The 26,110-nt window shown below is 42.2% G+C and overlaps 1 protein-coding gene across 1 annotated transcript; it reads left to right on the top strand.

The window, feature by feature from the left end:
* Positions 1 to 1,985: 1,985 nt before the first annotated feature.
* On the top strand, positions 1,986 to 21,925 carry Dad1 (defender against cell death 1). The gene is made up of 3 exons (XM_090345211.1): positions 1,986 to 2,286; positions 11,246 to 11,420; positions 21,737 to 21,925. The coding sequence occupies exons 1-2, from the start codon at positions 2,076 to 2,078 to the stop codon at positions 11,374 to 11,376; spliced, it is 342 nt and encodes a 113-aa protein (XP_090201337.1). The 5' UTR covers positions 1,986 to 2,075; the 3' UTR covers positions 11,377 to 11,420; positions 21,737 to 21,925.
* Positions 21,926 to 26,110: the final 4,185 nt, after the last annotated feature.

The raw sequence follows: 26,110 nt of genomic DNA, 5'->3' as shown, positions 1-26,110 counted from the left end.
GCTTGGTGGGGAGTTTGGCCTAGTGGTTAAAGTGCTTGCCTAGCATGCATGAAGACCCGGGTTCGATTCCTTGGTACCACATACATAGATAAAAACCGGAAGTGGTGCTGAGATTCAAGTGGTAGAGCTCTATCCTTGAGAAAGTCCAAGGACAGTGCTCAGGCCCTGAGCTCAAGCCCAGGACTGGCAAAAAAAAAAAAAAAAAAAAAAAAAAAAAAGAAAAATCCTGGAGCTTCCCTATTATGTGGAATAAGAACCAGTCTGTTATTACAGTCCCCAATTCCTCCCTTCCATCTCCCCAGCAATATTAAGACTGAATTTAAGTTCAAATAGTAGTGCAAATGTCACTGGGTGTGAACAGGAATATATCTCTTCAAATGGGCTGCAAAGCTTTCTCTCTTTTGTCTAGAACTGAAGGGTTTGGCTCATTATTGTAAGTCAATACCCTGTTCATGCTGATACAGTTTTCAGTCTAAATGCAAATAAAAGTGCGAAGAAAGGAACATTGTTTATTTGATTCTTAGCACAATTACAGGTTGTAGGGGGCTTTGTGTGGAAGACTTTCATTTCCAAAGTCAGGGTCGTGTGAACTAAGAGCAACAACAACAGATGACACAGTTTTTTTTTTTCTTCTTCAAGTTAGTCATATTTGTTAATAAAACAAACCCGCAGTAAATAAAACAAACAAAATAATACAAAACAAATCCACCAACCTTCAGAATCCTCTACAGAATGAATTGGGGAAGAGAGGGGTTGAGCCAGACAGCGTTTCAGTGCCGACATTCCCAGTATATCCCAACAGGTTCAAGAGGACAATTTGTGGATACAGATGTGCTAGTCTCTGTGTGTGTGTGTGTGTGTGTGTGTGTGTGTCTGTCTGTCTGTCTGTCTCTCTCTCTCACACACACACACACACACACACACACACCCTCCTATCAACTCTCCATGTCCAGCTCACCTCCAAGCTTATACAACTTCAGTTACTGGTACCCAGTGAGTGAAGAGCGAGGAGGTAGGACTAGTGGAGCTTCAGATGCGGTTGAGCTCCTCCCCGCCCCCTCCCTCCCCCTCCCCCTCCCCCTCCCCTCAGTGGTGGCACAGGAGGAACTCTGTCCCTAAGGACAGGTGGGCCGGGCTGGTACCGAACCACTGGAGCGTCAAGCAGTGCCGCCAAACCGACTTCAAGCCAGCATCTGATCTTGTTGTTGTGGGGCCTGAACTCTGGGCCTGGGCGCAGGCCCTGTCTCTCCCCTCAAGCGCTCTAACCACTTGAGCCCCGGCCCGCTTCAGTTTTTTTTTTTTTTTTTTAAACCAGTCCTGGGCTTGAACGCAGAGCCCGGGCGCTGTCCTTGGACACTTCTTTCTCAAGGCTAGAGCTCTGCCAGCTGAGCCGCAGTGCCCTTCCGGCTTTTTCTGTGTACGTGGTACCGAGGAATCGAACTCAGGGCTTCATGCATGCTAGGCGAGCACTCCACCACTGGGCCGCACGCCTGCCCTGCCCTCCCCCCCCCCCCCCCCCCCGCTTCAGCTTTTTTGTAGTTCACTGGAGACCAGAGTCTCACGGACTTTCCCTCCGGGTTGTCTTCGGACCACTGAGATCCTCAGTTTCAGCCTCAGTAGCGAGGCCTACAGGCGTGAGCCACCCGTCTAACCTTTCAGGGGTCGGGAGAACCAAAGAAGACCGGAACCCTTTAGTTAGTTCAACTCAGTCCTCAGTTAAAATTTTTCCCCCTTTCTTCCGGCAACGCTCTGTTGTCATGGCAACTGTGGGCGTTACCGACTGGTAACGGCGGAAACCGGACAGAGAGAGTACACGTACGTCTCCAGCTCGTTGACGTAAAGACTGCGCAGACGCATTCACGGCTCCCGGCTGTAGTTTGCGCCTTGTGGATTCAGTCTGAGTCTGCGCACTCGTTGTCACGCGCCTCCGACTGCCTCTGCGCAGGCGCACATTCGCCCGCCGGGGAGGGCGGTCCTACGGACCCTGTAGTGCGCCTGCGCAGTCGCCGCTGCCGTGGTGGCCGACGCGTCTCCTGGGAGTGGTGGAGCGGGGCCTGAAGTCGCGGCGTGTAGTCATGTCGGCGTCGGTGGTGTCGGTCATCTCGCGGTTTTTAGAGGAGTACTTGAGCTCCACTCCTCAGCGGCTGAAGTTGCTGGACGCGTACCTCCTGTACATCCTGCTGACCGGCGCGCTGCAGTTCGGTTACTGTCTCCTCGTGGGGACCTTCCCCTTCAACTCCTTCCTGTCGGGCTTCATCTCGTGTGTGGGGAGCTTCATTCTAGCGGGTAATGACGGGACCGTCCCCGAGGGGCGCCGCCGCCGCCTTCCCGCCCCGCGAGAGCCTTGGCCGGGAGCGCGGGGTGGTCGCGGGTCGCACGCCAGACCGCAGCCGGGGGGCTGGAGTCAGAGGCTCTCAGGGCCTCCTTTAGTCATGCTGCTCAGCCGTCCCGGGAAAGCGTGTTTCCAACTCTCAGGTAGCTAGCTAGCTTCCTCACGACGTCAAAGTTGGTAGCTGCCTCCTCCCCCCATAATCCGAGCTATTGAGAAGGCTGAGATCTGAGGATTGGTGTTCAAAGCCAGCCCAAGCAGCAGAGCTTTGGAGACTCCTATCTCCAATTAAGTACAAAAAGAAAAGAAGCTGGAAGTGGAGCTGTGGCTCAAGTAGTAGAGTACCAAGCCTTGAGCAAAAAAAAAGCTCAGGCTTTTCAAGACATACGACCTGCGCAAACAAAATCTTGGAACTGGAGGCGTGGCTTGAAAGAAAAAGCCAAATGAGAACGCGGGGCCCTGAGTTCAAGCCCCAGTACCCGTTCAAACCCCCCCCCCAAAGCCCCCAGAGGTCTTATGTACACTAAAATCACCTTGGTCCTGGGCTGGTGGCTCACATCTATAGTCCTACCTATTCAGGAAGCTGAGATGTGGAGTTCTGGTTTGAAGCCAGGCTGGGAAAGCAAATCTGAGAGACTATTATCTTCAGTTAATTAGCAAAAAGCTGGAAGTTGAGGTGTGGCTCAAATGGGAGAGCACCAGCCTTGAGTGAAAAGCGAAAGCTGGGTTCTCCAGGCTCTTGAGTTCACATCCCAGTACAGGCACAAAGTGATAACAAAGTTACCTTGGCCTCATCCGTCTCTAGGGTTACAGGTGGTTTTTCTGAAGAGTTAACATAGACCAGTTTATAGATTATAGTGTGATGAGTTTTTTTAAAGAGCAGATAGTTTGTTTATGCCAAGACCTGTCTTTGAATCTAGAAGCTAAAATTGAGTTGGCAGACTCCTCTAATACACAGTATTAGATGGCTTGTTTAGAAGAGAGTAGTTGGTGAAGGCACCTGAGTAGAAAAGTTGGTTGGGGATTTGAGAATTCCAAATCTGCTAGATAACAGGTAATAAATAGGGCCTTGGCAGTAAAAGTGATTTGAGGCAGAGAAAGAATTCCTGACAGTCGTCATCACAAAGGTATCATTTGCATTTCTTTTAGCAGCATACTAAATCTTGCCTTCTGTGCTAGCCCAGACTGTTCTCTGGAAATTCCATTTGGCTGGATACTTCTGATTGTTGGAAAGGAAAACTTGTACCTATTTATGGTGCTGGGTTTTCTGATGTTCTGTGTGTGTGTGTGTTAGAAGAAAATGGAGAAGGCTTAATGGCTGCAGAAAGGGGATTGTAGGGAGTTATGTTGGAGGATTTTGAAAGATTAGGTGCTACTTTGAGTGCAAAGATTTAGATTGTAGTCTATAGATAGCATCTGAGACTACTCCTTCCTTCCTTCCTTCCTTCCTGCCTTCCTTCCTGCCTTCCTTCCTGCCTTCCTCCCTCCCTTCCTCCCTCCCTTCCTCTCTTCCTCCTCCTCTTCCTCCTCCCTCCCTCCTCCCCCTCCTCCTTTCTCCTCCTTTCTCCTTTCTTCTTCTTTTGCCAGTCTTGAACTCAGGTTCTAGGTACTATCCCTGGATACTTCGCTCAAGGTTAACACTCTGCCACTTGAGCCACGGTGCTTCTTCCAGCTTTTTCTGTGTATGTGGTACTGAGGAATCCCGTCCAGAGCTTTGTGCATGTTATGCTAGCACCCTACCACTAGGCCAAACTCCCTGCCCTAAATTTTTTTTTTTTTTTGAGTATGTAGGGTGAGTTGGAGGTACAAGTTCCTAGTCTAGTTCCTTGAATTTCGTTTCAGCAGTATTCTGTTTCCTCCACGTGTGTTAATTTTAACATGCTCTTTGTAAATTTATCAGTACACTTTAAACCAATTTAGGATGCTGCCACCATCCTTTTAGAGACCAGTATTTGGGACCAGCGGTAGTAGGCTTTGTTTCATTCTCTGTTGAGACAGGGTCTTACTGTGTAACCCAGACTGGCCTTGAACGCTCCATCCTCCTGCTTTCTCCTCCAAATGGTGGGATTGTAGACAGGCCTGTGCTAGTATAGTAGACTTTTAAAAAAGAACCTCAGAGGGCCTAGTGGTTAAAGTGCTTGCCTAGCATGCATGAAGACCCAGGTTCCATTCCTAGGTACCACATACATGAAAAAAAGCCAGAAGTGGTGCTGTGGCTCAAGGCTAGAGCTCTAGCCTTGAAAAGGTTCAAGGACAGTGCTTAGGCCCTGAGCTCAAGCCCAGGATTGGCCAAAAAAAAAAAAAAAAAAAGAACCTCAGAAGTAGAATATTTTTCTTCTACACAAATTTTCACCATCTCTATCAGCTGACTTTTTTTTTTATGGTTAGCTATCATTAGAGGATGACATCTGTTCCCCCCCCTTTTTTTAGATCAAAGTTTAGTGTTGGCAGCTTTTTAATTTCTTTTATACCTAACTCTGAGTTCCTCCTTTTAAATGGAAATAAGACTGTCATCAAAATAAGTCTAGCTAAATTAAATCTAGCTACTACAACTGAAATCATGTCCTCAGGCCATGAAATCTCTCTCTCCCTCTCTCTTCCTCTCCCTCCTACTCCTGTCCCCTTTTGTAATACTGGGGGCCTCACATTTGTTTAATTAGATGCTCTGTCAAGTGAGCCACAATCCCATTCCTTTTTTTGTTTCAGTTATTTTTCCAATAAAGTCTCTTTGTTTTTGCCTGGGCACCAACCTTAAACTGCTGTCCTCCTATCTGTATGTCCTGAATAAGTGGAGTCACAGGTATGTGCTACCTTGCTTGGCTTGGGATGGGGTCTTGCTAACTTTTTACTGGGGTTGGCCTTGTCAACCCCCCTATGGAAGTGATTCCTCATTTTCCCTAGTCTATCTGGCTGTAATCTGTCCATTTCTCCTGATCACTGCCAGTAGCTGGAATATAGGTGTGAACCTCTATACCTATCCCTTGAAATCAGTTTATAAACCCAAGAATATTTTAGTTTGCTTTTCCATAGAAAGGAAGAGATCTAATCCAGATGATTCCTGTCTCAAGAGAGAGCTTTTTGAGTTATGTGAGGTGGGAGGCAGCATTTCTTTTGGACTTGCCTCTTGGTAATTGCTGTCCAGGATGTTAGAGTGCCATCTCTGTGTCTGTCCAGTTTTTAACCATCTTCATATCCAGTCCCACTTCTTCATCTTGAGTGACTCAGGCTATCCATGTCTTACCTGGACTACTGTAATCCTTACTGGCCTTCTAGCCTGTGGTGTGTCTCTCCACGTTCATTTTCCTCTGGGTATGCAGGGTGGATTTGACTTGCAAATCTGATTGCCTCCACTTTTGTCTATGGTTTCCAAAGTATGGTTGCTATGTTTTTCAGGACATGGAGGTGCTTTCAAGATCTGGCTTCATATTTTATCCCCAGCTACCTCTCTTATCTGTACCTTCCCTCGACGTCTTCTCAAGTATGCCTTGATATTACTGGGCTACTTATCACTACCCCTTTTTTTTGGGGGGGGGGCTAGTCATGGACTTGAACTCTGGGCCTGGGCGCTGTCCTGAGCTCTTCAGCTCAAGGCTAGCACTCTACTACTTGCCACAGTGCCACTTGTGGTTTTCTGGTGATTAATTGGAATCTCACAGACTTTCATGCCCAGGCTGGCTTTGAACCATGATCCTCAAATCTCAGCCTCCTCAGTAGCTAGGATTACAGGCATGAGCCACCAGTACCCCTCTACTTATCACTTCTTGAATATGGTTGTGTCAAGCTGTTATATATGTCAGTTTTCAAAATTCCTTCTCCTCTTGGAATCTCTAGCTTAAGTGATCCCTGCGTTGGAATTCTTTTCTGACTCTCCCAAAACACCCAGGCCTTACTGTTCCTGCATTACTTGGTGTGTGTGTGTTGGGGGTAAGGGAAGAAGTTGGAAAGAAGAGGGATGGAACTTCCTCATTGTCCTATGCTTCTTGTCAAGTCTGGTCTCCCTTCTCTCTTGTGAACCTTTCAAGGCAGGGGCTCTCTTCCATCTCTGCATTCTCCATGCTTAATGCTGAAATTGAAATATGGGAAAGTGTAAGCTGGATCCTTTTCATGATTCATCACGCCCTATTATTATCCAGTTAAAAAAAATCCATTTGCCCTCTGGTCCTCCTAGTTAACTAATCTCATTTCTTCTTTCTTCCCCATTTATATTTTCTTTCCATTTATACTTATCCCATCACTTCCCTGAAACTACCCTGGCTATGTTGCTAAATCTGATGGTCATCCACCTTACCTTACCTGACAGCTCAATGACATGTAGTACTTCACACCATTGACCGCTTCCTTCTAAGTGAAATAATTGGTCCTCAAACCTTCTTTATTTCTCCTCCTTCCCGTTTGTGCTAGGGGCTTCTCTGACAGTGTAGTTCTGCATCATTTCACTTAGTATTTCTTTCCATAGGTAAATGCATTTATTTAATTGATTTTTGAGATACGTTTTTGCTACGCAAGCTAGGGGGCCTGACTTATGATCCTCCTGCTTTAGCTCTTGGGATTTAGTGCTGGGTGGGATTCTAGCCATGTGTCAACATGTTTAGTTTTTTTTTTTTTCTGGTCCTAGGGCTTGACTCAGGACCTGGGCGCTATTCCTCAGCCTCTCCATGCTCAAGGCTAGCACGCTCTACCGCTTGAGCCACAGCACCTCTTCTGGATTTTTCTGAGTAGTTTATTAGAGATAAAGTCTCATGATTTTCCTGTCGGAGGTTGGCTTTGAACCATGATCCTCACATCTCAGCCTTCTGAGTAGCTAGGATTACAGGCATGAGTGAGCCATCTGTAATCGTGTATTGAGACTACTTTTAAAGTCCACAGTGCCCTGCCCTCAGATCTACATGGTTGGTTCTTTGTCTTCTAAATGTTGGTCTCAAGTATTTTTTTTTGTTGTTGTTGTCAGTTGTGGGGCTTGAACTCTGGGCCTGGGTGGTGTCCCTGAGCTCTTCAGCTCAAGGCTACCACCCTGTCCCTTGAGCCACAGTGCCCACTTCTGGTTTTCTAGTGGTTACTTGGAGATAAGAGTACCCGGGCTCTGTGTGTGTGTGTGTGTCTCTCCTGGATGAGTACCCGGGCTCTCTGTGTGTGTGTGTGTGTTTCCTGGATGAGTACCCGGGCTCTGTGTGTGTGTCCTGGATGAGTACCCGGGCTCTCTGTGTGTGTGTGTGTGTGTCTCCTGGATGCTGTCTCGTAAGTTTTTGTGCTCAAGGCTTGCTTATTACTGCTTGAGTCACAGCTCCACTTTAGGCATTTTTGGTAGTTAGAGATGAGTCTCATGGACTTTTCTGCCTGGGTTGCCTTTGAATTTTGATCCTCAGATCTCAGCTAGGATTGTAGTTGTGAGCCATTGGTACCCAGAATAAAGAGCATTTTTAAAAAGAGGCCTTCTGTGATTACTGAATAAACATAGATTCCTATTCACTTTGTATTATTCTCTTGTATCTTCCATAATCCTATCCCTACCTGATAATTGCTTGTTTGTTTACTACTGATATATAACCCTTATTATATGTTTCTCTCCATTAACCTGGGAATTCCTTAGGAGCCAGACTTACCTTGTTCTGTGCCAGATTCCCAGTGCCTGAAGTGATACATGACTTATAGTAGATGCTCCATAAATATTTTGCTGAATGAATGAACATTTAAGGAGATAGATTAAATTAGAACGCTAAAATGGAGCAGGCTGCCTCAGGAGACAGTGAATTTCCATTTTTGGATGCAATGGGGAAGACTTTTGTGGAGGAAGAGGCAAAGATCTTTACCTTTTTTGTTCCCAATGCATTTGACACTTTTGTCAGTGACAGCAGCTCTGGGAGGCTCCTCATTTTCTTCCCACAGTGACTTCTTGGGTTTTGGAAATGGTAAGGAGTCTACTTGGTGTACCTGCTTCCTCATTCCTTAAGCATTTTATGTATCTACAGGTACTGTTGATCTCTAACTTCTTTTTTTTCTTCTTTTTCCCTTTTTTATTGTAATTGATAGAAGGGTTACAGTTATTGATCTGTGACTTCTGAGACCCTTTCTATCCTTGTGTGATTCTGAGTCTTTTATTGTCATTGAAATAACTTGAATTACTGTAATTATATGGGTTCCATCAATTCATGACCATATTTATAAATTTTTCCTCTGTCCCTTCATATTTCGCCCTGGTATCTACTGTTGATGATTTAGTACCCATTGCTCCAAATTTTTTCTAGATTCCAACTAAAACATGACAAAATAATTGTATTAGAATACATGTGATACATATATTAAAATATAATATATGAAATATATGTATTGAATATAATATGTATGTATTTACAACTCTAGTCTATGTGCCCTATTTAATAAATATATATAATATACATGCGTATACATGTAGGTGTGTATATATATATATATATATATATACACACACACACACATGTATGTGTTTTCATTTTTTTTAAACTCTGAACTCCAGTCCTTGTGCCTGCTAGGCAGGTTCTATTGCTGCTGAGGCATGCATGCTTCATCTTGAATTTTGCTCATTATAATAATAATGATAATTTTTTTTTGCCAGTCCTAGGGCTTGAACCAGGGTCTGGGCACTGTCCTTGAGCTTTCTTGAGGCTGACATTACCATTTGAGCCACAACACCACTTCTGACCTTTTCTATATATGTAGTAGTGAGGAATTGAACCCAGGGCTTTGTGCATGCTAGGCAAGCACTCTACCACTAGTCTATGCTCCTGGCCCTTTATTATTATTATGTATTGGCATTGAGCTTGAACTCAGAGCCTCACGTTCACCTTTAGCTTTTTTACTCAAGGCTGATGATGCATTTGCACTTGAGCTATAGTCACAGTCGCTCATTGTTTCAGATAGTGTCTTGCTTCCTGTCCAGCACTTGGTTGGTCACTTATATTAGGCTTCCTGGTCACTAGGATAACAGACTCTGTGTCCAGCAGTACTGTGTCCAGTTCTTTGTTGACTTAGTCACTAGGATTACAGACATGAGCCGCTGGTACTTAGCTATATAGAATTTGTTTTTTCTGTTGTTGGTCATGGGCCTGAACTCTAGGTCAGAACAATGGGTGTCCCTGTGCTTTTAGTGCAAGGCTAGTGTTCCACCACCACTTGGGTTTTCTTGAGGTTAATTGAAGATGAGTCTCACAGACTTTGTTATCCAGGCTGGCTTTGAACCTCAATTCTCAGATCTCAGACTCCTGAATAGCTAGGTGGGAGCCACTAGCATGTGGCTAGAAAAATATTCTTCAAGAGAAATATGAATATGAAATAAGAATGTTCTGTAAGATACAGTCCTCTGTCAAACTTGAAATATTAATAGGTGTTGCCACAGCAGGACTTATATGGATTCCCTTGCGCTTAGTTGGTGACCTTCTAATTTGAAGGGCTGGATGCCTGAAAAGATCAATGGTGTTTCCATAGTGTTTACATGTTTAAGCATAATGAGAACTGTTGCTATGGTGATAGACTCCAGAACTGGTCTGAAGTTGTTGAACCTAGATTTTACTTCATTGCTATTTATTTGTTAGTGATGGAGTGGATGCTAGCCTGAAGCAAATTGAGTTTTCTTAAGTAGTGTAATACTTAATTACAGGCATAAAGGTGTTTGGGGAAAGTATTCTGGAGCTTCCCTTTCATGAGAATGGTGACTTGTTAGAATGCTCATGTGGTAGTGAAGAATTCTCTGTCAATAATGACATGTTTTAAGTGCCTTACCTTTTTTTTTTTTTTGAGGCAAATAAGTAGCTGCTAGAGCTTTAAGTTAAAACTAGTTTATCTACAACTCTGAGGTTCTCATGGGTAAGCAGTTATAAAGTCTGCTGTCAATCATATGCATATTGTTAGAGAAAAATTCTTTTTTTCTTTTTCTTTTCCTGATGGTACTGGGACTTGAGCTCAAGCTTGCCAAGCTCTTCCTCTATCACTTCAGCCATTACCTCCAGCCTACCTTTTGGCTGATTATTTCGGAGATGGACTGTTGCAAACATCTTTGCCCTGCACAGTCTCATACTTCAGCCACTAGCATAGGTACAATTAATAGGCTTGAACCACCCGTGCCTGGCCCAGTATTTCACTTTTTTGGGGGGGAGGGGGAGCTTGAACTTAGGGCTTGGACAGTGTCCTTCAGCTTTCTCAAAGCTAGTGCTCTACCACTTAGCCACAGTACCACTTTCCGCTTGTGCATGCTAGGCAAGCACTCTACCACTAGGCCACACTTGGCGGCCCAATAATTTATATTTTTATAACTTTGTTTTGTCATTCAGCACAGTTCTTTTATTACTGCCTTAGCTGTACTACCATGAAGGTATTACTAGAAACCTTTCACCCAGGAGATGAGATTTCTTTGGTTAGTTATATATATTTTTTTCCCTAATGAAGCCCTGTTTTGTTTTTTTTTAAGTTTTATTAGCATACATTAGTTGTACAGAGAGGATTTTATTGTGACATTTCCATATCCCAATCAAACTCATCCCTTGTAAGCCTGTAGTTTTTCGTGTAACTCTGAAAAATCCTTTGTGTCCTTGAATTCTGGGCCTGACCTCTGTCCCTGAGCTCTTCAGCTCAAGACTAGTGCTCTGCCACTTTAAATCACAGTGCCACTTCTAGTTTTTTGGTGGTTAAATGAAGATGAGAGTCTCTTTCGTGTGAGCAGGCTTTAAACTATGATCCTCAGATCTCAGCCTCCTGAGTAGCTAGGATTACAGGTGTGAGCCACTGGCACCGGGTCTCATGGGTATTATTTCTGTCCATGCCTTTTGTGTGCATATGCATTCATGCCTGCTGGAGTGGAATTGTATAATAGGATGTGTGTATGTTTGTTAACAGTTGTGTTTGTTTTATCCGTCTAGATAATGATTTTGTGTTTTGCTTTTTGTACAGTTTGCCTGAGAATACAGATCAATCCACAGAACAAAGCTGATTTCCAAGGCATCTCCCCGGAGCGAGCCTTTGCTGATTTTCTCTTTGCTAGCACTATCCTGCACCTGGTTGTCATGAACTTTGTTGGCTGAATTGATCCCATTTCATTAATGGAGGAGCAGGAGACAGGAAGAAGGTAAGTGAGGATCATAGTGCTTGTCCTATATTGTTGACTTTAGGAAGAAAAGTTAAATGGGGCTGGTTTACATCATAGGTGGCAGAGCTCCTATACTGCTTTAAGACATTTACAAAATCTTTCAGTGGTTTGTAATGTATACATTCCTATCACTATGACTTATCAAGTGTTACTGCTTTTGTCTGTTGTCTTCTCACTGTTCTACAAATCATTAAATTATCAGAAAGTGAATGTGTATAGTGAATGCATATTGATTTTTATACTAGTAGCTGTGGAAATAACTCACTTCTGCTTCATTTGTTTATATACTTGGGGGTTAAACTTACTATCTCATGCAAAATACTTTTTACCCCTTCATCCATGCCATCAGTCCTCTTGCTTTAGGTATGTTTTGGATAGGGTATTGCATTTATGCTCAGGCTATCCTAGATCATGTTTCTTTTTTTTTTTTTTTTAGACTTTCCAAGTAGTAGTGTGCATTAGCACACCGAGTTTTTATTGATTAATGGTCTTTTGGCCTAGACTGGTCTTGAACTGCAGTACTCCTGATCTTCACTCCCTAGTAGCTAGGATTATAGGCATGCCCAACTACTTATTTTTTTTTTTATTATTTTAATTTAATTTTTTTTTTTTTGAGACAAGGTTTCATTATGCAGTCTAGGCTGGTTTCTTTCAATCCTCCTGCCTTAGCGTCTCTCCTAAATACTGAGACTACAGGTATGCACATAGAGATTTTTTTGTTTTGTTTTGTTTTTAGTGCCTTCCTTAGGGCTTGAACTCAGGAACTAGGTACTGTCCTTGAGCTTTTGGTGCTCAAGGATGGTGTTCTACTACTATGGAGCCACAGCTTCATCTCTCTTTCCCTCCCTCCTTCTCTCCCTCCCCCTTCCTTCCTTTCTCTTCTTTTTTTCTTTGCCAGTCATTGGGCTTGAAATCAGGACCTGAGCACTGTTCTTGGGTTTTCTCAAGGCTAGAGCTCTACCATTTGAGCCACAGCACCACTTCCGGCTTTTCTATGTATGTGGTACTAGGAATTGAACTTGGGTCTTTGTGCGTGTTAGGCAAGCACTCTACAACTAGACCAGATTTCCGGCCCCCCACAGCTCCATTTCTGGCATTTTGATGATTAAATGGAGATAAGAGTCTGGGGACTTTCCTGTGTGGGTTGGCTTCTAACTGCATTCCTGAGATCTCAGCCACATGATTAGCTAGTTTTACAGTGTGAATCACCAGTGCCTGGATGCCAGAGATTTTAAGGGCAGAAATGTAAAGGAATTTAATTTGCTCCTAGTTCCCCCACCCCCTGGTTTTCTCTGATAACTTTAAATGCTGGCCATTGCCTTTGTGGAATTCAGTGTAGCACTTACTCCTGACACACATTAAGTCATTAAGTGTAGGTTGAATAAATGAGCTGTTAGCTGACACGTGTCCTAAACTGAAACAGATGGGGAAGTTTTGAAAAACACAATTTGTCATGCCATTTGGCTCATTTGTTTGGCTTGAACCAAACTCATAGAATCCTGGTAGAAAAGCGGAAAGGACCTGGAGCTATTTTGATGGACAGGACTGGAAAAGCCTTCTGCTCTGCTCTCCTTTGTGGGTGGTGTACCCTCCTTCCCAAGCAGAATCCTGAGGCTCTGGGCATTTTCTAAGCCCTGTGTCAATACAGTTACTCGAGGTTAGAAACCAGTGGTGTTCAGCGCAGCCAGCGCCTTGGCCTAGTAGTGCCCTTGGCCCAGTGATTAGGCAGGCATTTGCTAATGAAGCACTTGCTTTTGCATTCTTGTTTTATACTACAAAATTTATTGTTGCTTTTGACTGGGTGGTAAGAAAAGAGAGTCTTAGGAAATAACATCTTGTTTTTTTTCTGGGGGTGGGGGCTATTTCAGGACCAATCTCTTTCTCTCATTATTGACAAGGCTATTGTTTTTATACTAGTCAGCAGAAATCTAACTCACGAGTTAGAGCAGTCATGTGTAAGCATGCAATAATGTGACAAGGACTATAATTCATCTTGTGGCATGAATTAATCATTTATAATGTTATATAAATGTGTTCCTTTGATACAATGTCTCAAAAACAGTTTGTATTAGTTCAGGCAAGACTTTACTTTTTGGTGGTGGTAAGTGTATTTCATTGAATTTTTTGAAAATCACTTCATTCTGTTATCAACCTAACTCCTTGGAGACCTGATTTAAACAGTGTTGTCCTCCCTTCTTCCTTTTTCTATGTATTTATTTACTTTTTTGTTGGGCTATGGGGTTTGAACTCTGGGCCTGCATGCTGTCCCAGAGCTCTGAAGAGCTCAAGGTCAAGGTTAGCATTCTACCACTTTGAGCCACAGTTAAAAGGCAATGACAGAAAAAATTCTCCTTCCTACAGGCCGTCCCTGTGTCATTGCCAATCAATGCCTTATTACTGAAAATACAAAGAAAGGCAAATGTGGTTCTTGCTTTTGAATGGGAATAACCTAGCAGGAGAGTAGACATGCATGTATAGCAGTTAAAATATGGTTCGAGCCTTGCCACAAACCTGAGCAAAGGGCTTGGAGAGACGGCCAGGGGAATACTGAGCCATGTGGGAGCAGAGGTAGCAGTGAGTTCCATGCCCAGTGGATAACAGCTCTTACCTGTTACTAGGTCAGAGCTGAGCCTGCAACATTGACCTTACCCACGCACATTTCGCGAGTCATTGTTGGAAAGACCCTAAGTCTTCTTTCTGATTATCTCCCCCCAGGTATCTGAAGTTCTTTTTTTTAGATGAGCCAGGAAGGGGACAGAGCCAACATTTCAAGGGTGTTCTCAAGGCTCAGGGACATACCAAATCATGGAAAAATATTTTCTGGGGCTGTTGTGATTGGAGGAGGGCTCTGAGGCAGAGAGTTTAGTATTTCAAACTTATGACAAACACAGACCAAAAAAGCAGGCTCAGCAGAAACTGTACTACAGACCATATTAACAACCGAGGGCCACCTGTTCAGCTGGAATTATGGGCCCAATGTATAGCAAAATCTACCAGTTCCAGATTGCAGCATTAAATCATTCTATAGAAAGTGGTGTGTTCACAGAAAAATCCTCTGTGTGATTGCCCATGCATTTTCTACAGAGGTCCTGCTCTGACATATGCTACCCTCTCCTGCTGTCAGTCCTGTTAAAATACATTTATTTGCCTCTTTTATGCTCTTTTAACTCAACCGTATGCACAGCGTGCCAAAATACGTTAGAGACACTTTCCAAGTGAGCTCTCAGTATTTATACCCTCTAAGAAGGTAGACAGAAACAGATTGAACATTTCCAATATTTTCCAACTGAGAGTTGGGTATAAACAATAAACATCTATAGTATAGCTAATCTTGCATGAATTTGAGAGTGACATTTAAAACCAGCAACTATGCTGGAAAAGGCAGATCAAAAGAAAATGGCATTGAGCTAAAAACTCAGTGTAGTCTAGGGAAAGTAAGAAAGGTACTCACTTTGCCATATATATGTCTTGTTCTAGATTTCTCTCTCTCTCTCTCTCTCTCTCTCTCTCTCTCTCTCTCTCTCTCTCTCTCTCTCTCTCTCCTCTCTCTCCTCTCTCTCTTCTCTCCTCTCTCTCCTCTCTCTCTCCTCTCTCTCTCTCCTCTCTCTCTCTCTCCTCTCTCTCTGGTGCCTGCTAGGTGAGCACTCATTCGTTAGGTCATGCTCCTGGCCTAGATCTCATTTTTTTATTTTCAAAATTAACTTCACAAGGCTAGGCTTGTTTTCCCACTTACTGATAAAGTGATGTTGTGTTTTGGGGAGTCCAGAAATTTTTACCTTCAATAACAAGTCTGACAATCTAGTCTGATTTCTGTAACAGCTTTTTTTGGTCAGTTGTGGGGCTTGAACTCTGGGCCTAGGCACTGTCCCTGAGCCTCTCTGTGCTCAAGACTAGCCCTCTACCACCTTGAGCCTCAGCGCCACTTCTGATTTTGGAGTGGTTAATTGGAGATGAGTCTCATAGGGACTTTTTGTGCCTGGGCTGGCTTCAAACTGTTGTCACATCTCAGCCTCCTGAGTAGCTAGGAGTAGCCACCTGTGCCAGCTCATCCTTCCTTTTATTATAACAGTTTAAAAAAGAAATGTAAAGCCAGGTACTGCGTGGCTCACACCTGTCATCCTAACCACTTAGGTTACTGAGGTAACAGGACAGCCGTTTGAAGCCAATCTGGGCAGGAAAGTCTGTGAGACTTACTTGAGCCACGGTGCCAGTTCTGGCTTTTTCTGTTTATGTGGTACTGAGGAATCGAACCTAAGGCTTCATGAATACTAGGCAAGCACTTTACCATTAAGCCACATTCCCAGGCCCTTGGAAACTTTTACATCTAATAACCTACTCCCCCCACCCCAAAAAAAAGAAAGAAAAAAAAAGAAAGTCAGAAGTAGAGCTGTGGAGCAGGTGGTAGAACTTTAGCCTTGAGCAAAAAAAAGCTCAGGGACAGTGCTCAGGCCCTGAGTTGAAACCCCACAACTGGAATCAAAAAAGAAAAAGGAAAGTACAAACATCGCTGTATCTACTACCTTGAATAGGTTAAATATACATACATTATATTACAGAGTCCTTCCCTTTGAATCCCTCTTCAATCTCTTTTTTCCCACATCCCCTAAGACTAGAACTTCATAATAATTTTGTTTAAGGAGAACTAATGTAATGTGTAGATTTCAAACTTCAGACTTTCGTCTCCTGAAGACATAGCCAATCAGGGAAGTTTGAAGAAGAGTGATAGTAAAAACAGTTGTATCTGTTTTAGCTACACTGGATGGCAATACTGCTTATAAGAGGTCAAGAAGGGACTCAACATTTAAAAATTATGACAAAAATGAAAATACAAAAATAAAATACAGCCAGGTGGTGATGGTTCATGCCTGTAACCCTAGCTACTCAGGAGCTGAGTTCTGAGGATTGTAATTGGTTGGAAGCCAGCCTGGGCAGGAAAGTCCATTTTACAAAAATGTAAAAATACTTTTAGCATACTGTGAGCCTGGAGATTTCATGTTCACTTGCAATAATTATTTAGTGTATTTTAAGTGACAGTGAAGTTTTAAAACAAATTAGTAGATTGTTTTATATAGTTTGTATAGTTACTTCCTGTTTTGTTCTTCCATGTCTTCAAAATTCTTTCCAAAAGTTGTCAGCCAATCAGATTTATGAAGGGAAAGGAAGAAAAGGGGGGGCGAGGCAACATTGGGGTAGAGTCTGGGAATGAAAAGTTCATAGTGACTTGGGCTCTGATCAGAGGGCAGGTGAACATGGCAGACACCAAAGAATAAATCGAGGCTGTAGTGTTCTCGTCTTCTGAGGAGACTGCCATGTTTGTGCTAAAATTTTGTTAGTATTGCCTTGTTTATATATAATGGAGACATTCTCCCACTAGTGTTAAAACATTCAGTGTTTATTCCTAGCTAGAACAAGAAGGCTACAAGGCTGGGCAGACCATTTTGACAGTGATAAGCAGTACTGTTTATAAACATGCAATTGTGTTGACTTTTCAATTCCTCAAAGTATAGTAATCTAGAGAATTACCCAGGAATGGAAATCTAAATGTTATTCTTTAGGCTCTGCTGCCACCTAGTGGATTGAACATTTCCTTGCTGAGAGGTATGTATTCTAACACAAAAGGAATTACGTTTGGGGGAAGAAACCCTAATCTTCGTATAAAACCAAGTTTCTTTCCAGTCATTGGAGGGCAGCAGAGGTTCAAGTGGGTTTATATCCTAGGTCAAGGGCTGCTTTACAAATTGACCAGAAGTAGGCATTGTTGAGCTAGGAACAAAAGGGCATAGAACCTCTGCCCAAGCTGTTATTACACTGGAAGAGCTTGGCCCATGGACTCAGATTTCACCTTTATTTATTTATTTAGTTCAAGAACTCCTTTTTGGTTTATTTTAAACTTTACTGGTTTTAGCAATGAATTCCCCTTTGCAGTAGCATTTATTTTTGTGGATGGCAAGGCTATTTAGTTATTTCATTTTCTTTTTGACATTCTTGCTTTGTATTAGATTCAGCCTCCAAATATGTTTTCCAAAGAGAAAAATATCCTTAGTTTGTAGAAAATCTTCTGAGGGTAGGTACCACGTAATCTCTTTTCAACCCATTTCCTCTTGGTTGGAAGGTGTAATAAACTCTTGAGTTTTTAGTCTTGGAAAGTTAAAAATCTCTGTTTTATTTGCTAAAAAACATAATTGATGCTGAGTGCCAGTGGCTCACGCCTATAATTCTAGCTACTCTGCAGGCTGAGATCTGAGGATTATGGCTCAAAGCCAGCCCAGGCAGGAAAGTCAAACTCTTATCATCTCCAATTAACAACCAAAATAGTGGTGCTGTGGCTCAAGTGGTAGAGCACTAGTCTTGAACACTAGCTTGAGGGCAGTGCCCAGGCCCTGAGTTTAAGCCACAGCAGACAGTTTAAGCCAGCAGACAACAGAAACAAAACCCGTAATTGATGACTCCAATTGGTTGCTAAACTGTTCGAATTTGATTCCTTTAAAGCTACAGAGAGTGAGACAGAGCCAGAAGGAATAGGAATGTGAGACTGAATATCAAGTAGGTTTGTTTTTATGAATTTCATTGCTATCCTAACTCCCTTGTTTTCTCACCTTCCAGCTCTAATGACTCCTATTCCTCAGTCACCACAACCTGCCAGGCTGCACAGGAGCTTCCTCTTGGACTCTCAGGCCTCCTGTGTAGACCTCTGCTCCATTTATCACAATTAGGAAATTGTCCAAACCCCTTCCTCTTTCCCACTCTGAACTCTGAAAATCTCCTAGGTTAAGGATTTTAGGGTTTAACAAAGGCCAGTTCCAGTTCTTGTTTGCTGAATGACTATATAAGCAAAGAGGTGTCACATTCAATTGCAAGAAATATAGTTCCAGCATTGGCTACTTGATGTTGACAACATGGAAAGTGTGATGGAAGAAAAGCCAAGGAGAAGATTCTTGTGAAGGCTCTGTGATAGAGGAGGCTAAGAGGACCAGTTAGAAGGCCTGCCCTGGAGATCTGGTTCTATTATTTACTTGAATGCACAAGTGAGCCTGTCTCAGAGATGACCCCTAGCTATGCAGTGAGAGGTCTGGTTTGGCTGTTCTGCCAAATCTCTTGTAGCTGGTTAACCTTTCATTAATGTGATTTGTGATGATTTCCTCCCATGTTTGAGGAGAATTGTGCTGTTTTGTTTTTTTGTTTTGATTTTCAGTTGACCTTTGCCTTTCTTCCCTTATAGTAGTTGCTTTTTATCCATAATTCCTTCATTCACAGAAGGCAGAACATTAAGGTGTGACTATTGATAACAAAATGCACAATAGTTTTATAAGGCCTTTTATACAACATTTGTAACTTTTTTCCCCCATCGATCTTGGGGCTTGAACTCACAGCATGGGCACTGTCCCTGAGCTCTTTGCACTAGGCTAGCGTTCTACCACTTTGAGCCACAGTACCACTTCCCATTTTAAGATATTTTACAGTTACTACATTACCAGTATAGTTTTATTATGTCATTACATATGTATCTGATCATATACATATATATCTTTATAAATATACATTCCACATCATACTTTTTTTTTTTTTTTTCCTGTGCTGGTCCTAGGGCTTGATCTGATGGCCTGAGCTCTTTTTATTTAAGGCTAGTGAGCCACATCACTTTGAACCACAGCTCCATTTCTGGTTTTTGAGTGGTTAATGAAAGATTAGAGTCTCATGGGGACATTTCTGCCTGGGTTGGCACAGTCCTCAGCTCTCAGCCTTCCTGAGTAGCTGGAATGACAGGTGTGAGCCACCAGCACTGAACCCGATTTTTGTATTCTTTGCAGTCTTGTGTTTAAGGACATGTGGTTATTGAACATTCGAAATGTAACTGAGGAGCCAAAATTTTTAGTTTATTTAATTTTAATTAAGGTTAATAGTCACGTGAAGCTAGATTGGCCATGTTAGAAATCACAGCTTTGATAGATTGGTCAGGCTGTCAGGCTACAGTTTGCTTGTTTCTAAAATGAGGGGATTGGGCTACTTGATGTCTGATGCTTCTTCCGCTTTCAGAAGTCTATGATCTATGCCTTCTAAAATTATAGTGATTCTGATTGAGTTCTGATCTTGGCATCTTTGTAGAATGGTATTTGATTTGTATTTTTTCCAATCCTAGTTTTAATTGGGTGATCAGAATCTAAGATGAGATGGATTTGAGGGGAAATGGGCATTTGATCCTATCTGCATAATGCTAGTGTCTGAATAGAGATGGTGCTGAAGAAGAATACACAGTGAAAATAGAAGTGACCCTAGCTGGCATTATCATTTCTGTCTATACAGAGAATAATTCTTTTTCACAGTTCTTTGTGTTGTGCCTTGCTTTAAGACTATTAGAGCAGACTGATCAAATGGCACTGTTTTTTTTTTGTTCAGGGGAAATAGACTGCAGAAGTCCTGCTATGTTTTCTCAGTAGGTGTCTTCATTTTACATGTCTTAGTAAAGGAGGGGGAGAGCCTCCAAACCTTTTTCACTGGTTAACCCCTGAAGTCTTTCTTCTGAGCTGTTGCATCGTCCAATTTTGTTGAGCTAACCATTCAAAGAATTCTAGGCCTCTGCTTTTGGAGTAGTGCCTGGTAATATATATGTTTGCCTTAAAAGAAATGAACAGGTAGGTCTTTGGGAGTAGTGTTTTCTGAAAACCACTGTCAAAGAGACTCACGAATCAGTTTTGCCTGCCACATGAATTGGCCCAATGTATTAGGTATAAATGTTTTAATATTATAAAATCTTGAAATTTTTAAATTTAATTTGGTATTTCTTTTATAATGCTGAATGTGTCAAGGCTTTGTTCTGTGCAGTGGCCTTTAGTCCTCTCCTGTCAGAAATTGATGGCTATTAGAACTGATGTTAATATTGGCTCATAGTTCATTGCTAGCATTTTCTTTAGAATAAATTCAGTGGAATGTACAGGTGAGTTTAATAGTCTTTTTTGTTCTTATGCAGCACTTTTTGCTTTCTGGTTTTGCCCTTTATACTTTTCTCACAATTCCTCTGACACAGGAATGTGCTGCAATTATGTAGCTTTTCTTTAAACATCTCAGTGAAATAAAAGCATTCTGGCTGGAAGTCTAAAATCTTCCCTTTAAGCTCTGTTGTTAGACTCTCCGTGTCACTTGTAATACTACACAAAGTTAGAGTGGCTCTCTTTCCCTACTGGGGTGAGCAGCTCAGTTCTTCTGCAAATTGATGTTTCTGGGCCTTTTTAAAATCATAGTATACATAGTTTATAGTATTTTTTTTTTGTAGCACACACTGGTAAAATTGGCTGCTAGAGTTGGGAATATTGGTTAGGCCAAGAGATCAATTTCTGGCCATCACCATGAGGAAATCCACTAGGTGAAGCCTACTTAATTAAGAACCTAGATAGGATGCCTAAGTCTTTTTCTGGGAAAGTGGTGCCACAGCACACCTTACTCAACCCAGAGTTTTCATTCATCTCTAAGCGGTAACATGGCCACTTCTCTGAACTTTCATTTTCTCTTCAAAACACCTTTTTTTTTTTTGGCTAGTCCTGGGGCCTCGGTCCATAGCACTACTTCTGGCTTTTTCTTTGATTAATTGTAGGTAAGAGTCTCATGAACTTTTTTGCTTGGGCTGACTTTGAACATTGATCCTCAGATCTCAGCCTGACTAGCTAGAATTATAGGCATGCGTCACGGGGCACCTGGCTCAAAATAACTTTATCTTAAATGAAACACTAAAATATTTCTTCTGAAAATGTAGGTCTTTCATTAAATATGAGGAACTTTTCCTTCTTTTTTGGATTCTTCTTCCTTTCTCCTCCCCCAAACTAGAACTGAGTGCTTTTAAGCATTCTAGATCCAGAAAAGCTCTGGTTAGGTGGGTTCCTTTTCCTTCCTGGAGTGGGGAGCCCAAGTTTTCTAGAAGGTAGCATTTCTCAATCTTTCCTGTGGCATATTTAGATTACAGTGAAGGTTCCTGGCTGCAAGGCGTTGTGGACCTGGGTGGTGAGTGACACGTCAGGTCCTGGAGCTAAGCCATGGGGAGCTCGGGGTAGAACTGTGCTTCCTACTTTGCTAGTGACTTTTGCCATGGTGGGCTTGGAATTCAGGTCTGAACATTATTATTATTTTTTTAAATGGATATTAATTCTGTAGAATATTCTGGAAAAAAACAAAACCTTGTTCTGGCTATTCTAAGCTGGCTACAGTAATGTCCCGCGTTTCATGTAGCCCATAGTTATCTCATGCATTTAGAGTTTGGGCAAAGGATTTGGGGGTTGGCATTTTACCTTTCTACTTTTTTCTTTCAGGTTCACTTTTTGATGTACCCTGGATAAGCGTTCTCAAGATGGCAACTTTTTGAATACGTGGAATCTTCAGATTTGTACCTATTCCTGGTTTGGCATGCAGGCAGAGAGCCCAGAGAAAGTACCAGGAGCTCCCTCTTCCCCTAAATGCAACCTTTTACTTTCCAAATTAAAAACTCCATGCTACTCCTTTTCCTGCCTCTGACTTTTTCTTAAAAACAGCTTCATTGGCATCAAAATCTTTTTTCCTTCAGCCCAGTATATGTTTAAGCTTCCTAGAAGTTGATAGCTGTGACTGTGAACCATTATTTCCATTAAGTGTATTTGAAGTTGTGTCAAAAGGCTGGGATGGGAATCCTGCAAATGTGCCCTTTGTCCTTATCCTGGAGCAGGCAATCCTTTACTAATTCTTCATTGTTAAAGGTGGTTCTGCTCTTCTCACTTGGTTATTCCTGGAACTACACCATTAAGCTCTTTGTTAGCAGTTGAGTAAGTGCTTTCTCATTCTGTTTGTTTCAACATGCTTCAGAGGTAAATAGTAAAACGTTCATCTCTTAGGCTGTGTAAGCAAAGTGCAAGACATGGGTGGTGTATATGTTGATTTGTTCTATATGATGTTCTCCAAAATTCCTTTGCAAGTATTTTCATTTTATTCTTGCAGGTGTAGGGGTCTCGGTTCTCATTAGATAGGTGAGGAAATCAAAGCTTCAGTTTGTGAGTAGCATCTCAGTTGATGAGGAAGCTCCGGAAGAACGTAAGAGTGGAGGCTGTGTGTGTAGTCATCTGGGTGTCATGCCATCTCAAGGCCCAGAAGATTTACTATTTCCACGGAGCAAGTCCTGTTGCGAGTTCCTCTGCTGAAACTTAGCTGATCCTTAATTGCAAGAATAAAACACAAGTATCTTATTAGTAAAATGCAAATGTTTGTAAAGGAGTTTTGGAGACTGTCATATACACAGTAACACAGGAAACAGTTCCACTGTTTAAATTTGGCTGAGTGCTGAGTTAAGTTGTGTTCCAGAGATTTTCCAGCCATGGGACTGCATATCAGCATAATCCAGGGAATTTAAAATTCCATTGCTCAGGTCCTACCAGACGTGTTGCTGTCATTAAGATACTCAGGTGATTCCAGCATACTGCCAGGCTGAGGAGCAGGCTCTGGGTTCTTGCTGTATGACATGTATATTCATTGGTTTACAGATTCCCCCATTCCCACAAAGGACACTCTCAGGTCTCACCCTCAAACTACATAAGCAAAGTCTTTATTTTAATAAAGTTCCTAGTGATTTGTGTGTGTACTGAAGGTTGAGAAGTACTGAACTGGAACAATGCTTTTCAATGTGTGTGTATGCTTATGTGTGTGTGTGCTGGTCTTGGCGTTGAACTCAAGGTCTGGGTGCAGGCCTTGGGTACTGTCCCTGAGCTCTTTTTGCTCAAGGCTAGTGCTCTACCACTTGAGCCACAGCTCTACTTCTGACTTTTTGGTGGTTATTGGAGATAAAAATCTCATGGACTAGCCTCTCCTCAACTGGCTTTGAGCCATGATCCCCAGATCTCGTTCTTCTGAGTAGCTAGGTGCTGAGCCACCAGCAGCAAGCTAAGTTTTTTCTTAAATACATGTATGGCTGTGTTCTAACTACAGCCATATACTTATTATTCCATGCGTCCACAACCATGGTTTTTACCACTTCTAGGGTTAAATTCCCAAGATTATAATTGAGCAGCTTAATTTAGACAGCATATACAGTTTTTATATGGTATTTCAAGTATGTATCTGGATTTCAGAAAATGGACTAAAAACTTAAGAATGAGAGGAATAACTATCAAAGACACAATCATCAGAGCCTTTTAATGTACAGATTTCAGTTTCTCCCAGTAATGTAGAAAAACTCTTTAAGTACACAAATTTCAGATTAGCTATTGTTAGAGACTGATTCGCCTACGGGAAACTCATCACTGGCATTTTTTACCATGTACAACAAGGCAGAATCCTGCAATTTGCCTTTTGGGGAATGTAGGTTTCAAACTGGTTTTGGTTTCTCTTGCTGTACTGTTCTCAATTCCATACGTACCGAATTAGCTGTGGAGTTAGTTTTCAAGCTTAAAGAAATAAATTATTCTTTCTCAGAAGAGTTTCACATTCTTTTTATTTTTAAAATGTATATATACTTTTTAGCTGAAGCCTGTTACAGGAGTTGTTTTTGAGTACTATTGTATAAATTGAGGTATAATGTGGTATTTCCCATGGTCTCCAGCTCAATATCTCTGTGGGGTGGTTTATTTTCTGAGCTCTTTCCACAACCTCTACGTGGTCTGCTCCCTGCTATTTTTTACAGTGATGGGAAGCCCATCCCTTTAGCACCTCCTCCTACACACTTCCTGTCCTCGATCACATGGAAACCATCTCAAATGCTTGCTTCTCTTAGCAGCCTATACCTTTGGCCTCTTTGATCACATCCTTTCATCTTGGGCTGCAAAACACTTTTTGTGATGCTGGTTGGAAAATTCTTGAGGGAGGTTCCATGGTTTTGGAGGCTCAACAAGCCAGCAACAGCCCGTTAGTTACCTGCAGCTGGGAACTGTGTGCCAACTCAGCTTGATGGGTGTGTTACTATCTTGGGTTATTGGCCTGAGTTTTGGAAGTCAACTCAAATTTGAGTACTCCGACTGTAGAACTACAATTTAAAAAAGATTGAAAAATGAGTTTCTCAAATTTGGTGCTGGTAGCTTATTCCTGTAACGTTAAACTACTCAGGACATGGAGACCTGAGAATTGTGGGTCAAAGCTAGTTTGGACAGATATGTCTTCCAGACTTTTATCTTCGGTTAAAAAAAAACTGGAAGTAGGGCCTAGAGGTAGAGTGCTTACTTAGCATGCTTGAAGCCCTGGGTTCAAATTCCTCAGTACCATATACACAGAAAAAGTTGGAAGTGGTGCTATGATAGCTCAAGTGGTAGAAGGCTAGCCTGGAGAAAGCCCAAGGACAATGCCTAGGCCCTGAGTTCAAGCCCCAGGACTGGCAGAAAGATAAAAAAAAAAAAGCCTGCAACTGTGGCTCAGCTGGTAGACTGTCAACCTTGAGCAAAACAAGTTAAGACAGCCGGGTGCTGCTGGCTCAAGTCTAATACTAAATACTCTAGAGGCTGAGATCCGAGGAGAAAACTGAAAATAGTGCTGTGGATCAAAGTGGTAGAGCGCTAGCTTTGAGCAAAAAAGCTCAAGGACAGGCCTGGCCCAGTCCCTGAGTTCAAGCCCTAGTACCTGTGTACACATAGACCAACACACATGCACAAAAAGTTTCTCCAGAGAGAGAGAGAGCACTTCCTTAAAGTGTCTTAGGTGAGGGAGTAAGAAAAAAGTGAGGCAAACTCTCAGAAGAACTGTGCATAAAGTATTTTGTTTATGTAGAACTTAGAGGTAGCTCTGATCCTGCAAAAGGACTTTCGATAGAGTACAAAGAATATATTCAAATCCCAGGCAGCCTGGTACTATGGAAACACAGTAAATCTTCAAGTGTTGATTTAAGGCTTGCACGGCTCCTTAGAACTGTGGACCTTTTGTCTCTAAAACTTTGTAAAAAGTCAGACATTTGTGCCCTGTGTTAGATAGTGTAAGGGATTATAAAAGCAAAAAAAAAAAGCTCTTGCATGAGTGAATGAGCTATCTTAGAACATTGTCCGTGTGTGTGAGGTGGAGTTAAGGGCACTCGTTACGTTTATATAAAACCTATAATCCTAGCATGAGGGTCGGATTTTCACTTTCCAGGTGAGGCAATGGGGACTCCCTTTGCAGTGTTAGGATTTGATCTGACTTCTGTCAGACTCAAAGCATTTAGATTAGTGTTTGATGAGGTAAATAATAAAAACAATAAGCTCGGACATCCTGCTGTCTTAACAAAATGTAAGGGAAAATAGCATGTGAATGTAACTGTTTTACAAATAAGCCCACACTGTCATCAGAGATGCTGAGAGCCCTGGCTGCCATGCTGGTTTCCTCTTCAGCTGTTTACCTATACGTTTTCTGGCATTTAGCTGGAAATAGTGTGGTGGCTAATGTTTTTTTTTTTTTTTTCCCGGTTGGAAAGTAATCTCCCTGGGATCTTCCATTACCACCTGCAGTTCAGTCTTTTTTGGACTTGGTAAATCCCCAGGGGCGGACAATATTTTTTTCTTTGTTAATCTGAAATTTTTTTTTGAGATTTTCATACACAACCATATATATCACGTGACTAGTAAAATAAACTCCCAGAGGCCTGACACTCAGCTTCAACATCCATCACCACTTAGTCTAACCTCAATCTAATTGTAGAGGATTAATATAAAAGACATCTGGTGGGAGAGTTTGTTCTGCCATTACTCTTTCATTAAACACTTGAG

The sequence above is a fragment of the Megascapheus bottae genome, chromosome 14, assembly GCF_031878675.1.
Source record: "Megascapheus bottae isolate mThoBot1 chromosome 14, mThoBot2.hap1, whole genome shotgun sequence".
Taxonomy (NCBI): Eukaryota; Metazoa; Chordata; class Mammalia; order Rodentia; family Geomyidae; genus Megascapheus; species Megascapheus bottae.
This window is presented reverse-complemented; position numbering and strand designations above follow the sequence as displayed.

Coding starts and splice junctions, on each gene's coding strand:
- Dad1 (XM_090345211.1), top strand. CDS start 2,076: ATGTCGGCGTCGGTGGTGTCGGTCATCTCGCGGTTTTTAGAGGAGTAC. Junction 2,287..11,245: donor GGGGAGCTTCATTCTAGCGG/GTAATGACGGGA, acceptor CTTTTTGTACAG/TTTGCCTGAGAATACAGATC.